The following is a 14,673-nucleotide window of genomic DNA, read 5'->3' on the forward strand; positions in this document are numbered from 1 at the left end:
ATTAATGATAACCAGAACTCGGCGGGGGATATAAATTCAACGAATTTGCTTGTTTTTTATTTAAAGATTTCAGACATAAATGTTGTTTATGACAGATAATCATGATGTTGTTATTTTTTGTAATTATTGAATCTTGCCGTGATCTGTATTTTTAGCTCACTTGGGCACAGCCTGCTTAAGGTTCCATTTATGTCTTTTGAGATGGTCCTCAATTATAAGTTTGACCCCTTAATTTACTGTATATTGAGAATAGAAACTTTTACCGTACATGATTGCGGATTGAGTTCATGATTGTCATAAGCTGGGAAACAATATTGAAAGTACATGTAAGAGTACCAATTTAATAGAAGTCTGCTTTTTTAAAAAGAAATTTCACATTACGGTGTGCACTAAGATGCCTATGGGATCTATTTGTACTTTGTATATAAAGTAGCCAAATATTTCAGGCACAGCACTGTCCCGAAGATGCAATGCAAGCATTCTACAGTGAATATTTAGTTAAGTTACAGTGAATTTATTTTAAGTTCCAAAATCAGTTTTGTAGGAAAGTCCAAAACTATCTTTAGATACATTTTCTCTCCCATTTTATAATAATTGTACACAAATACAAAATAGCATTCATTTCTTTTTGTTTTGGAAACATGTACCTCTTTCATTGTAGAGATGTAGTATTTCAAATAATCGTGGAATTGTTCAACACTGGACTTTTTGATAAACACATTTCATGCAATGGAAATGAAAAGTAATGACAAAAAAGATTCAGAAGTTTTAAGGTTTTATACATACTTTCATTGAACACTCAAATAATACATCTGAGAACAAAAAGTTAATGTAGAAATATTGTACTACTTCTTATAGTTTTAAGCATAGCACGAGTTTCTTTAAGGATAATAATGAGTGACAACATTTAAAATGAGGGGAACCATATCAAAAGACTACAAAGAACCAAATGTGATCTTTTGTTGAACTGTGATTATTTTATTGCAAGTATTTTTCTGGTAAAATGCCAAGTGAATAAACATGAAAAAACACACAAGCTTATTTATTATTTTACTTGAGTAACAAAACCATGATGTAGATTTATTTAAAACAACTCGGCAATGTTGTTTCGGCAAATAGTGAAATGTTGTATCCAAAGTTAGTTTGTGAAAAGGAATAAAATACTTTGATCATATCATAGATTCTATTGATAAAGCTGTGAAAGCAATAATTACTATGGTGAAAGACTTGAAAATCCAGTAACAAAACAGGAATTTTTGTTTGTGTTCTACGCCACTTATTTTTTAGAATTTTCATAACTATGGCTCGAATAATCAAATGCAGATTCATAGACTAGTTCAGCCCCTGTTTAACTGTCTTGTTAGCATCATTCTTTTCATAACACCTTCAGCATTGTTCTGTGGTACTAACAATCCATTGTTAACATCATTGTCAGGATTATTATCTTCAAAAATTATGTCGATTTCATCTTCATTTAATATGCACAAATTATGCAATATACAAGCCGCAATAACAGCTTTGATAATATACTCAATATCCACCATGTCTATGTGCTGCAGTCGTCGAAACCTACTTTTCAACATGCCAAAACTGTTCTTTATTAAAACACGTGTTCCAGACAGGGTTTTGTTGAAGTTTACTTGTTCCCTTGTTAAATGACCATTATCACGATAAGGGGTCATTAAGTATCGAGAGATAGGATAAGCTCCATCCCCAAGTATGTGGTTTATTCCAGTTAATGCTGGCAATGCTTCACACAATGGCGAATTTCTGAAAACCCGTGCATCGTGCGCCTTTCCTGGCCATCCACAATACACATCTCTAAATCGTCTGTCCTCGCGACAAACTGCTTGTAAGATTATTGAATAGTACCCTTTCCTATTGAAGTAATCTTGATGTCTTCTTGTTGGAGCAGAAATCTTGATGTGTGTGCCATCTATTGCCCCCAAAACACCTGGAAAGCCTTTCTTATTTTGAAATTCACTAATTACAGCATGCTTTTCATTGTCAGAAGGCCAGCAAATTACTGTTTTCAAAAGACTGTCACAAAGATCAGTTAGCATTCGTCTATTGTGGTCCAAGAAAGTTGATTTGAATACATTAAATATATCTGCAATGGATCGTACTGATTCCAAGTTTCCCAGGAACCAGCAAGTCATTAGTAAGTCTTTATCTATTGCAATTTGTTGACGTCCCCCAATGCCAATTCTTCTTCTTAGTTTTTCTGCACCAGAAATTTGCTGGAGTATTTTTTCAAAAGTACCTCTTGTCATACGAAAGAATGATTTAAAATCATTTGGGAGATACTGAGGTACAGTGACCTCTGTATAGTTTTCTACCTTTGGTACATCATCTCTGCATCTGAAAAAAGCAACACAATATTGAAGAATGTTTTTTTTTTCAATTTGGTATTATTTTTAATTCCATCCAAAGGTAAAACAAGTAAATGATTCACATCACTGTCACAGAACAGCGGATCCAAATTTGGCAGTCAATAATTAAAATATTACGGAAGTTAAAATGCCATAGCGCTGTCAAAAATCAACATATTAAAAAGGAACAGTGTTATGCCCATCTAGTGTTCTGAACTCTTCATGTTTATTATTTTTATAATATTATAAAGAAGTTTCCTTCAAATAGTCTAGGCTGTTTTAGAGAACTAGTTCAATCATACACGAATTTGTTGATGGACAGCCTTGACAATGTCTATATATTCACTATATTTCATTCTTATTCCGTGTGATACTGCATGTTTGGGTGTGTGAAAGCAAACTAGTGAAATGAAAAGTCTTCCATTATAGTTTCCATTATATATTGAACATGTATATTATTACTTGCAAATAAATGTGAGCACGCATTTGTATAATCTTCAATAATATGAAGAAATAATCAGACGTTTACTAACTGCATTGCAATTGTAAATTTCCGAAATTTGTCCAATCCGAAATTATCTCAAGTTCATTTTTCGTCCGTTAAAAATGAAAATCTAGATGTGTATAGCACTTACACTGCTGCATATAGTGCTGATATTATTGGTATCGAATGACCTGTCTTTTCAACGACCATCCGTGTCTCATTTTCTTCGAAAAACAATTCATTGAAAACAATAGGTACAATATCCTGACAAGCGGCCATTTTGAATCTTCTAACTTCCGGCAGCTGTCCGTTCGATTACTTTTCTCTTCCGAGATCTTCTAAGGCGTCTCTTCTATTCTTAGAAGATCCCAAACGAACCGGCTATATCTGTATTTAAAATCGAATTGTAAACTTTATTCAACATATAAAATAATGATTAGTCATGCGGAGATAACTGAGTCAGGCAGTATTTGTATTGTACTTCTGCATAAACATGTATAAAATTTACATATAAGACACGTGCTCGCGCCCACGCCTTGTGTCGCACATGAAGACTTGAAATAAGCAATCTTTCAATTTGTCATGACCCAATGGCAAAATGTCAGTGGTAGTAAACATAAAAAACAACAACATTTGGTATGTATATAATATATACCATATCGAACCAAGTTAGCAAATTTTGCGTAAGTTATAGCTACACTGTGAAATGCATATTAAAAATCACTGCCATACTAAATTCAAAATGCACATTTTATAAAAGCAAAATTAATCAAAATAACATGAAATACTTATCTGAAAGACGAATTGGTGAACAGTTGAAACCAGCTGTGTTGAACTGTTGAAGCATTTCAAATACCGAGAGCAGTTTTAATAAGCGATGTTTCCACGTCAAATTTTAAACTTTAAATGCGCAGCCTTTACAATGTACGCACGAAAAACTCGTGCTTGGTAAACTTACGAAAACCAGTTTTATCAGAATGTTTTACCGTTTCACACGGATGAGTTTTGAGGCAGTTACACATATGCACCCGTCAAAAATTAAACGGGATTTATTTCTCAAAAGAAGATAAATCTACTTGTGTTGATAGAGTCTCGTGACGACAGATTTAATAACCGATACTCACAAAATAACCATTTTGATTTGGTTTTACGTCGCACCAACACAGTAGTCATATCGCAATTTTCCAGTTTTATTGGTGAAGGAAGACCTCAGTTACCCTTCCATTATTTCAGACACGAGCGGCCACTTGATTAGAACCACCACGTTCACTAAGCTTGCTGGATAGCTTTCTTACATATAATAATCCAATTTCCCTTGCGTGATTCAAACCTACGTCAGCGAGATACAAGTGGTTTGAAGTCAACGACCTTAACCACTAGGCCTCGGTCGCTATTCAAAATAAACCTTATCCATGTACCTTTTTATTCTGGAGTTTTAAAGAAGATCAATATATTAAATCATCATTATGAAAAAACAAGATCACGCCCTGTGTTAGAAAATCCACGGCCTCATTTTTACATTATCTGTTATGAGCAGACTCAATAACACCTAGTCTGCAATTTTCATATGATATTCTTTTTGCACTACTTTCGACGAAGAACTCTCGCCGGATTAAATTCTTCATAACTTCAGGTGTAAAGGGTTGTGTTGCAGTAAAAAGTTACCAGTGTTATGATATTGCTATCCGTTTGCATCGTGCGTTTACATTTGAACATTTTGAGCTTCATTTCTGGAACCACTGAACAAATTTCAACCGATTTTGGCATAAAGCATCTACTAGAGGTTTAGTGAAAAAATATGAAAATTGATCACCTGAGGGGCTGGGTTAAAACCATTAAAAATTAATGCAATCTTTAAAAATCTTCTTTTTTACTCATGGGCATCAAGCAGTCAAACTGATAGCATGATTGTTATAAGCATTGAGCCCTCTACAAAATTCTAAAATTCATAGTCCGATGGTCAGAGATTCTGGGCCTAGGGCGGAGCTCTGTTGTATATATAGTGAAAGTATTTTATTACTTAAAATCTTTAAAATCTTATCCTGGGTATTTAGGAAATAAAGTAAATAAATAGTAATGATGAGAGAGGATGTGTTTACCAAAATTGCGATTTTCATGGTCCAAGGCCCGTGAATTCTGTTCCCTTTTTAAGGGGGGGCCCTTTTAAAAAAAAATATGTAGTGGAAAAAGCATTTTTTCTTCGAAAAAACCTTCTCCTCTTTCTTTCCCCGGGACCTTTTTCACTAAAAATTTTCTTTTTTCCCTTTATTTGGAAAACAAGTCAATTTTTTTGGAAATTTTAAAATTTTCGGAAAAACCAAAAAATTTTTAAAATTTGTGTTCACTAAGAATTCCCCAAACAAATCTAAACCGGGAAAATCTGGATAAAATTAATCCAAATTTTGATGCTCGTATTTAGTTGGATCAAATTAAGGATCAATCCCACAAAACACTGAAAAATGGCTGAGTATGTGTCACAGCAGCGTCGGTTACGATACTTGAGTAGCCTACCATTTCATCGGCTGGTGTTTCGGGATCATTCGAACCCACTAGATAACTACAGCATTGAAGAAATCCGGGAACGTTATCGTTTCTTTCCTCAAACCAGCTTGAGGATAGTTGGTTTGGTTGATATGAGGAGGGAGACGAAATTTTCCCATGCACTGGCACCGCTTCTGGCAGTTCTTGTTTCTTTTGCAATTTTTGGCATCCAATGCGCATCATATTGTAATTGCACAAGTGTATGGGGTACAAGAGCGACAGTGTCTCGGGCCGTAAAATCATTTTGCCAGGCACTGTGTCATTTAATTAACCAGTTCGTGGTGTTCCCACGGGAAGACATAATACGCCAGACACAAAAACGATTTTACGCTGTCGCAGGTAAGACTATGTCAAGTAAAAGTTAGTAACCAATATAAACAAATTTATTGCATCCGGAAAGGGAGGTAATGGTTAAATCTATTTATAGTTTAAGGCTGAACACTGCTAAACAATTTCCGCCCAGAACATAATATAGGCTTGCTCGTATCGATTCATTCAGGGAATCATATGGAGCTAAATAAAGATGCATATGTTTGAAAATAAACATAAACATATACATGCCAAAGGAAGTCCTCTTTGTTTGTCAATGCTGTCCCTTTAAATTTCTCAAATAGGCGACTGTAACAATCGTTTATTAGCTTTATTACGTTTAACCTATGTTTCTCGGTCCAATTATGGGAGCCGCTCCATTTTGTAGAGGTGCAGACGGATAACAAACACAAGCGCCTCCAATTGAAGAGTCTTCCGGACGTCGCTTACGTACTTAACTATCGCGATCAATTGATCCTGACTTTCGGTTCATATGATCGCTATCATTTTTTGTTGAGTGAACACCAAATTTCGGCTCAGTATCATGTGAGTCAAAATATCAAATCAGCTGATCAATGATTCAGTTAAGCCGTTTACATAGTTATACCCCCACAAACAAAGTTTAGGGGAGAAGGGTATATAGGAGTCGGTTTTTCGGTTGGTCGGTTCGAACGTCCGTCAGTCGGTTAGTCGGTCTCCTTCATGTTTTCAGGACAATAATTAGGGTTTGGAATGAGATATTGTGATAAAACTTATATATATCAGTCTTATATAAAAAAACCTAGGTTAGTTTTCCATTTGGACCCCTTTGGATCAAGGTCAAGGTCACCATAACAAAAACTAGAATTAGATTTCCGTACAATATTTAAAGTTAGGAATGAGTTAGTGTAATCAAACTTGGTTTTTAGCAAGCTTATATAAAGGTCTTGGTTGGTATTGCATTTGTACCCCCAAAGGGTCAAGGTCAATGTCACCGTTACTAAAAATAGTAAAATGGTATCTGAACAAAAATCAGATTTAGGAATGAGATATTGTGACCGAAACGTGCTATAAAGCAAGCTTGTATCATAGTTTGGAGACCTTTCTGTTGAAAATGTGGCAGGGTTAAATCTTATACATATACATGCACAGTGCGTTAACTGGAGTGCGGGTATTAGTTACCCGCACTCCAGAGCATGCCCATTGATTGGCTCATTTTTACTGGGGTTTACATATTGTGACGGCAGAGAAAGGGAAAGTGACAGAAATATCATATTCAGATGTTCGTTCATTGGTTCATTTTTGATGGGGTTTCATATTGTGACAACAGGGAACGTGTTTTTATGTTTGACTATGATACAAAAGAGAAAGAACACCAAAACACTCGGTAATCTGATTAATACTCGGGGGCTACGCCCCCTCGTACAAATCAGATAACCTCGTGTTTCGGTGCTCTTTCTATTACTTATATGAAGACCCTAGTTTAACTTGAATTTTGACCCAAAGGTTACTTTAATAGAAAAATGTAATCAAACTTGGTATTTAGCAAGCACTTTTGAAGACCCCTTGCTCGATTTGTTTTTGAACCTCATTGGATCAAGAGTCACTGTTACTCAAAATAGAGAATGGTTTCTGAAGGATAACATTAGTTATTAGAAATATTTGTACACAGTTGTGATACTTCATGAATTATAGGTTGAGTTCAAATTTTGCTTCAGACCTCTTAAATTTCCAAAATGTCGCATGACGATATTAATCACCTTAAGTGATAGCTCTAGTTATAATAAGAAGTCATTAATACTGCGGAATGCATGGCCCCTTCTTATTTTATGGTTATGGCCCCAAGTAGATGATATAGTTTGCACAATATAATATCATACAAAATTTCATATAAGGGTAATATATTGAAATTAAAATATTTATGTGATGTTTTAAGTTTTTAATCAATGTATTTAAGTTATCTACGCAAAAGAGAAACATTTATAATCTGCTGTAGAATACTCAGGTAACATTAATGTTGAAGATTGAATACCTCTCATGCCGTTGCTAGGAGGCATGAAAAATGTTGCACTTTTACATTATCACTAATAAACAGACTCAATCAAATCGAGCCTGCAATACTTATGTATTGTTTTCACAACGTCCCGGGAAAGAAACCACTTGCTCGTCGACTGGATTTTCCGGCCTTCTCTTAACTTATAGTATATTTTTAAGGGGGCTCATATTTCACCTTTCTTTACACATTTAAGATGAACACAGAGGTTTTTTATCAGTGTGGTCATATTCTTCCAAGGTCCGATACTTGTGCTTGTGGTTTATGATGTATTTATAGGGATCAAGGGACGCAACTGCTGAAAACCGTTAATTAAGCCGGCGTCAGCGTCAAACTATGACTCTTTTGTTGCTACGGAAGGCACAAGTTTAATTGAGCAAGAGACGCTTATCCTGGCTGTTAATTATATTAAATGCCTGTAACACGATCTATATTAATACAGTATAAAATATACAAACGGCTGTTTCTGCACTGAGTAACTTCTTCTAAAACAAAAAAGAACAAATGAATAGCATTAGAAATGTAAATAAATATCTAATTTATCAAACAAAAACGGGTGTGGTCATGTGCATGTATAGTATCCAATCCAAGACCTGACTGTGTTAAATACGTCATTTCTCGATACTTTCACTCAATCTAATTAAGTAAAGCCCATATAATTGCCTAACGTTCAACACAGTCCTCAACTATTATGTAAAGTGGTATTCAGATAAAGTCAATTTCGAGTAAATTAAGTTTAACTGAGAATTTGTGAGATTAGGGAGGGGTTACCTTGAGGTGTTCTCAATAAAATAATACTGAATGCGAATACCATTTAAGTTTGAGTATTGAGTTTTATTCAATTTGTCTTACTCTAACTTACAATAAACAAACAACTATGTTGTGCATTGTAGCGAGGATATTTTATTACGAGATCGTTATAACAGGAGGAAATATCACAATGAGAAATACATATGTATAAAGCATATCACAATCAAAACTGTTGTACTATGTCCAAGATAAAATGTAAATTAAACAAAACTTAACAGGTTCGATCGTATATTCGTCACAGGAATACTGGCCGCCTGCGTAAAACCCCTTTTTATCTTTTTGAAATATAAGAGGAACCGTAGAATCCGTGGGCATGCACGGATGAAACACAAAAGTGATCCTCCTCAGACTATTCCTCGGAATATTGGACAACGGACCGTGCTCAGACATGCTAACGTACATATCGAATATAAACATATCAATATATTTTCCTTAATCAAAAAACATGTTCTGTTCCACATATACAAACTTGAAATAAATCTATACATTCAATAAATGTTTTCACTAACATTGTATTTTTTCCCTTATAAAACAATTTGCTTAATTATGTCTGTAACATAATCTTATAACATTATAAATATTGAATTTGAATGCTGGTGATCTCGTAAGAGAAATATCGCTAGAACTGATTTTCATATTCTGCCGCGGGTATATATACCCGTGTATGAAATACACATGTATGCTTAAATACATTCAAGCCTTCAAAACCGGTTTATGTAATCGTTACAGTTAGACAATGGTTCTCCTCTATACGATGTAACGCGGAGAACCAGTAAGTCTTACTCTAAATTACAATAAACAAACAACTATGGTGTGCATTGTAGCGAGGTTATTTTATAGACATACAAAGTTTAGTGCCGATTGCATTCAAATTCAATAATTAATTACATCTTTAATGATTAAGTAACGTATAATCTCTTCTCAACAGAATCTTCAATATACCCGTCTTTTGCTACGTCTGTTTTCCAACGGCCATGACGTTGAAGGGACATCTATCAGAAACGCCGGAAGCGTTTGCGGCCATGGTAGCACCACTTGCTCTTAACGAATGTATTCCTAATTTAAGAGACGGAGCAACTACTTTAAGCTTTTTCACAATGCATTCTTTAGCCCTTGTATATCTTAATTTTTTGTTGAGTTTAATAAGTGATGATTTACCCTTTGATCTTAACGCAGGCTTAAAAAGATAACTATCTGAAATAACAGACAAATGAGCGGCTGTAACATTGAATACGGGCATGCAACCAAACAACTTTTAGCTATTAAAACTTCTTTACCCGATCGATAAATATCGGTCTTACTTTTTTGAATCTTTAAAATAATATGATCTATTTTGAATTCAACATCCTTACACAATAAATTACTCAATTCATTACACCTAAGAAATCCAGTTAAAAGACGCTCTATATCTTCTTCTACAAACTTAATATTATCTCTTGCAGACCTATTATTTCTAAGTACTACGCTTGGCGGTACTTCCTTCAAAGGTAACATATAACCTTTTTCAACAACCGTAATAATAAATGCACTATCCGATGCCTCTTTACATTTATTTACACAATTTTTTAACCTACCTACTGCCGAAACAACTGTGTCTTCTTGCTCCTCTACAAATTGTAACTGTGACATATTTTATATTCTTCAACATATTTCTCATTTAAATATGGTATATGTAATACATCACCTTCGCTGTTTGATAAATTACTATCACAACAGCCATCATAAATATTTTCTCTGTTTACGCATGTAAATAAATCATTATTTATCTTATTATTAGTATTCCTTTCTGGGCATTCCGGCACCCCTCGCCAATGCCCCGGTTTGCCACATGCAAAGCACAGCCCTGGTCCACGCCCTTGACGGCCTACCAATTGTTGACTTCCGGGACTGGTCTCTGTAAACATACGCTATTTCCGGTATGGCCAGTTACGTGCAGACTTAGTTTTTTTATTTCTCTGCTTTGTACTTCTTACAAGCCCTCGCTTCCGCTTTAAAGATACGTTTTTCATCGTCTGAGTCTCTCGCTAAAGGACTGGCTTCATATTCCTGAACGACTCTCTGACCCAACTCAGCTATATCCGCAAGTTTTATAAGCTTCAGTCGACGAGCATCATTTCTTTTGCTGAAAACACAGCGAATTTCAACATTATCAAAAACTATATGCTTTTATAATCTTAAAAACAATAAACATGCTATTATGAATTAAAATTATCGACGAATTTAATTTCTATATATTCACACAAATTTTTTTATCTGTAGAACGTTTATTATTTCCAGAGGAAATGATTACTTTTTTTTTCTAAAATTTCGTCCGTTCGGTCTTTCATTAAGATCCAATACAAATACCAACAAGCAAAAATATACCATATCAAACTGTCTACTGTCAATGATACAGTTAAAAAACGGAAAACCCGTGCAAACATGACTACACAGTAACTCCAGTATTCTGGGAAATACTGGTCTACATGTTTCACGAAACATTTGCCGAGATATTCTCTTCAGAAAACATTAATAATTCATTTATCTAAAATTATTCTTGTCTTCACACATACATAACGTATAATTTACGACTCTTGTTAAAATTTCATCAATTTCTTTTCACTGTTAATCATCATACTAGAAAATTTGCTACTAGAATTGCCAATATCTTTTCAAAAAGGCTGCCTATTTCCTTCAACATATCCTCCTTATGTTCTTCCAAGGACGCCTTGACCTTGTCCTCTACAACTCTATCTAAATCTTCCATGCTGGTGATCTCGTAAGAGAAATATCGCTAGAACTGATTTTCATACTCTGCCGCGGGTATATATACCCGTGTATGAAATACACATGTATGCTTGAATACATTCAAGCCTTCAAAACGGGTTTATGTAATCCGTTACAGTTAGACAATGGTTCTCCTCTATACGATGTAACGCGGAGAACCAGTAAGTCACCTTTACATTTAAATACATCTAATACAGGAACTGACATGATATGAGGAAATAAATATTGTAAAACAGGGATGCTTAGGGATAGAGATAGCGCCTTTAGATACGAGACATATATGACAGAAGTTAAAGTTTATCAGAAATTTTATTTTACGAAGGAGATGCATATTTTATATAGTAATGGAATGATGTATGTAGATGAACTTTTAAGAGAGTATTAAGCTCATAGGACATCCGTTCTTATCCAAACTTAAGGCTGCCAATGAAAAGGTAAATTTATACGATTTCCGGTTGAAAATGTCTTGAATATGCAAAGAACTTTCCTTACCCTTTTTTTCATGGAAAAAAAGCTGTTGCTATTTTTCAATGTGACCTTCGATGTTTTTGTCGATAATTAATTACTCTTCTCCAGGATGATTTGTCGTATGCAAAAATTTTATGTATTAATTACATCTTATTTATTTATTTATTTGTTTTTTTTGTGTTGTTTTTTTTTTTGTTTTTTTTTTTTTTTTTTTTTTTTTTGAAAAAATAAAAACTATCAATTAGATACAAGTTGTATCACACTGTTTGAATTTCGGGAAATGACATCGAACTCCAATCAATATATACATTTAAAGATAATTTAAAGTACACGTGAAAGATATTGTCATGACGTCATGGCATAAATTTTGATGACGATTGAGTATTTCAAATAAAAAAAAATCTTCATAAAAAAACTTTTTTCTTTGAATTTTGTTCATTTAAGCTAAGTATGAGTTAGCAAGTATTTCTATAATTTACTGAACGAGTATGATATTTCATTTTTAAGATACAGTTTGTATCATAGATAATAACTGTATTGTGTTTAACCGCTTTACAGTCAAATATTGCAGCATCGCAGTCATACGACGTCTTCTTTGGATTAAAGATGCATGCCTCTAGATAAGCCAGCATATTTCAAGAAAATCAAACTTTAAAAAAGTGTACTATGATATTTTAATTACTAAGGCCATCACTGATGTTGCCTGCTACAGATTCAGCGTAGCAGGAGTCACAAGAGTTATTAACAGTACAAAATTCAAGGGTCATAACTCGGCTAAAAATCCTCCAAAAACACTGCAGTAAAGTACGAGGCAACCTTTTAGGCCTATGGGAAAATCAATAGGGGAGCCACACCGGAGAGGGATTTCACTAAATAATAGAAAAAGTAAAACGACTCGAAAACAATTTTTAAATCAAAATACAAAAATGCAAACAACAGATGAACACTAATCTTAATTAACTTAACGAGAAAACAGGTGAAATAAAGCAAATCAAACTTCAGTGAAAATATGATCAATTAAAACGATATCATAAAACAAACATTTGTATCATCATAATATCATTGCTAACTATACTAAGTCTTGCTGTTTTTTTATGTTTTTTTTTATTATTATTACTTGCGATAAAACTGAAGGATAAATGTCGCTATGTTAGCTTAAATTTGATTGGATAGTTGAAATTTTAGTCCATCTTAAACAGTGAATCAAGCCAATATTCTGTTAGAATTTGGATTGATTTTGAGTTTTATGTTGTTTTCTATTGTTTCCTCAGTAAAATCTTAACGTAATATGGCATTATGAGTTTTTCAATTGAAAAAAAAAAACTATTATAATCTTCATAAAAAGCAATATCTTTAAATTTTGTTCATTTAAGCTCAGTATGAGTTAGCAAGTATTTCTATAATTTACTAAACGAGTATGATATTTCATTTCGTAGATACAGTTTGTATCATAAATAATAACTGTATTGTGTTTTACCGCTTTAGAGTCAAATATTGCCGCATCACAGTCAAACGACGTCTTTTTTGTATTAAAGGTGCATGCATCTAGATGAGCCAGCATATTTCAAGAAAATACAACTTGAGAAAAGTGTACTATGATTTTAATAACAAGGGCCTTTAATGAAGACATGTGTCGCCTCATGATAGCCATTTGCATGCTACAGATACAGCGTAGCAGGTGACACAAAAATTATATAACAGTACAAAACACATTGTGATTCAACGGTCATAACTCGGCTAGAAATTTTTCCAGAAAGTACAAGGTAACCTTTTAAGCCTGTGGGAAAATCAATACGGAAGCCACATCGGAGAGTAAAATCACTAAATAATAGAAAAAGTAAAATGACCAAAAAAATATTCAAAATCAAAATACAAAAATTCGAACAACAGATGAACACTTATCTTAAAAAACTAAACGAGGAAACATGTAAAATGAAGCAAATCAAAACTTCAGTGAAAATATGATCAATTATAACGATATCATAAAACTTACATTTGTATCATCATAATAACATTGCGCTTCAAACAATACTAAGTCTTGTTTTTTTTTACATTACTGGCGATAAAATGGAAGGATTAAAGTCGTTATGTTAGCTTAAATTTGGTTGGATAATTGCATTTTGGGTCCATATCAAACAGGTGAATCAAGCCAATAGTCTGTTAGAATTTGGATTGATTTTGAGTTTTATGTTATTTTCTATTGTTTCCTCGGTAAAATCCTAACGTAATACCGGCTCGACATGGCGGGCTGGCATTATGAGGAAAAAAAACATAATTTTAAACAACAAAATCATAAGAGCAAGATTTTATCTGTATTCATGAACAAAAATAAACACGTACAAGCATCATTTTATAAATCGATAATTGCTATACAAGTTACATCACGGATTTATATTACATGAATCGCGAATGTATTTAAAAGCGTGCATGGACATTTACCCGTTAAGCGTTATTTTTTACGTTTGCTCATTTCACATACTTCGAAATTTTCTTTTTATCGTTACTAAAGACGGCAAATAAACAATATTATCATAATCAAACAAATCGGTTGCAACACCTCTAATTTTGTATCAGTTAGCCTTAATTGCCTTTATCACGAGATGTTAAAAACATGTGACGCCGACCGTCACTTAGGCAGCACACCACACTAAATGAAGCCGCAGCTTCGAATGGCCAGGGAGGATTTCATTGATATAGTGACTATTGTGGATTTAAATGACTGTTTGTCTTTAAAATGCATTTTCAGCATGAAATTTGTTTTTGTGACATGTAATATGATCATTGGCAAATTCGAAAACATGGTTAGAAATCACATGCTGATAATTATTGATGTCAAGGTCGCCATTGTTTGTAAACATTGCTTTTAAACAGCATGCTCGGTGAAAACAAGT

General features: G+C 33.8%; 1 protein-coding gene across 1 annotated transcript; it reads right to left on the bottom strand.

Moving 5' to 3' along the window:
• Positions 1-758: 758 nt before the first annotated feature.
• Positions 759-3,814, bottom strand: LOC132743318 (uncharacterized). The gene is made up of 2 exons (XM_060731853.1): positions 3,008-3,814; positions 759-2,361 (listed from the first exon to the last, which is right to left on the bottom strand). Exons 1-2 carry the CDS (start codon positions 3,133-3,135, stop codon positions 1,338-1,340), a joined length of 1,152 nt encoding a protein of 383 aa, XP_060587836.1. The 5' UTR covers positions 3,136-3,814; the 3' UTR covers positions 759-1,337.
• Between the last annotated feature and the right edge of the window lie 10,859 nt (positions 3,815-14,673).

The sequence above is a fragment of the Ruditapes philippinarum genome, unplaced genomic scaffold (genome assembly GCF_026571515.1).
Source record: "Ruditapes philippinarum isolate M1 unplaced genomic scaffold, ASM2657151v2 ctg14674_1_1_1_1, whole genome shotgun sequence".
NCBI classification, from domain to species: domain Eukaryota; kingdom Metazoa; phylum Mollusca; class Bivalvia; order Venerida; family Veneridae; genus Ruditapes; species Ruditapes philippinarum.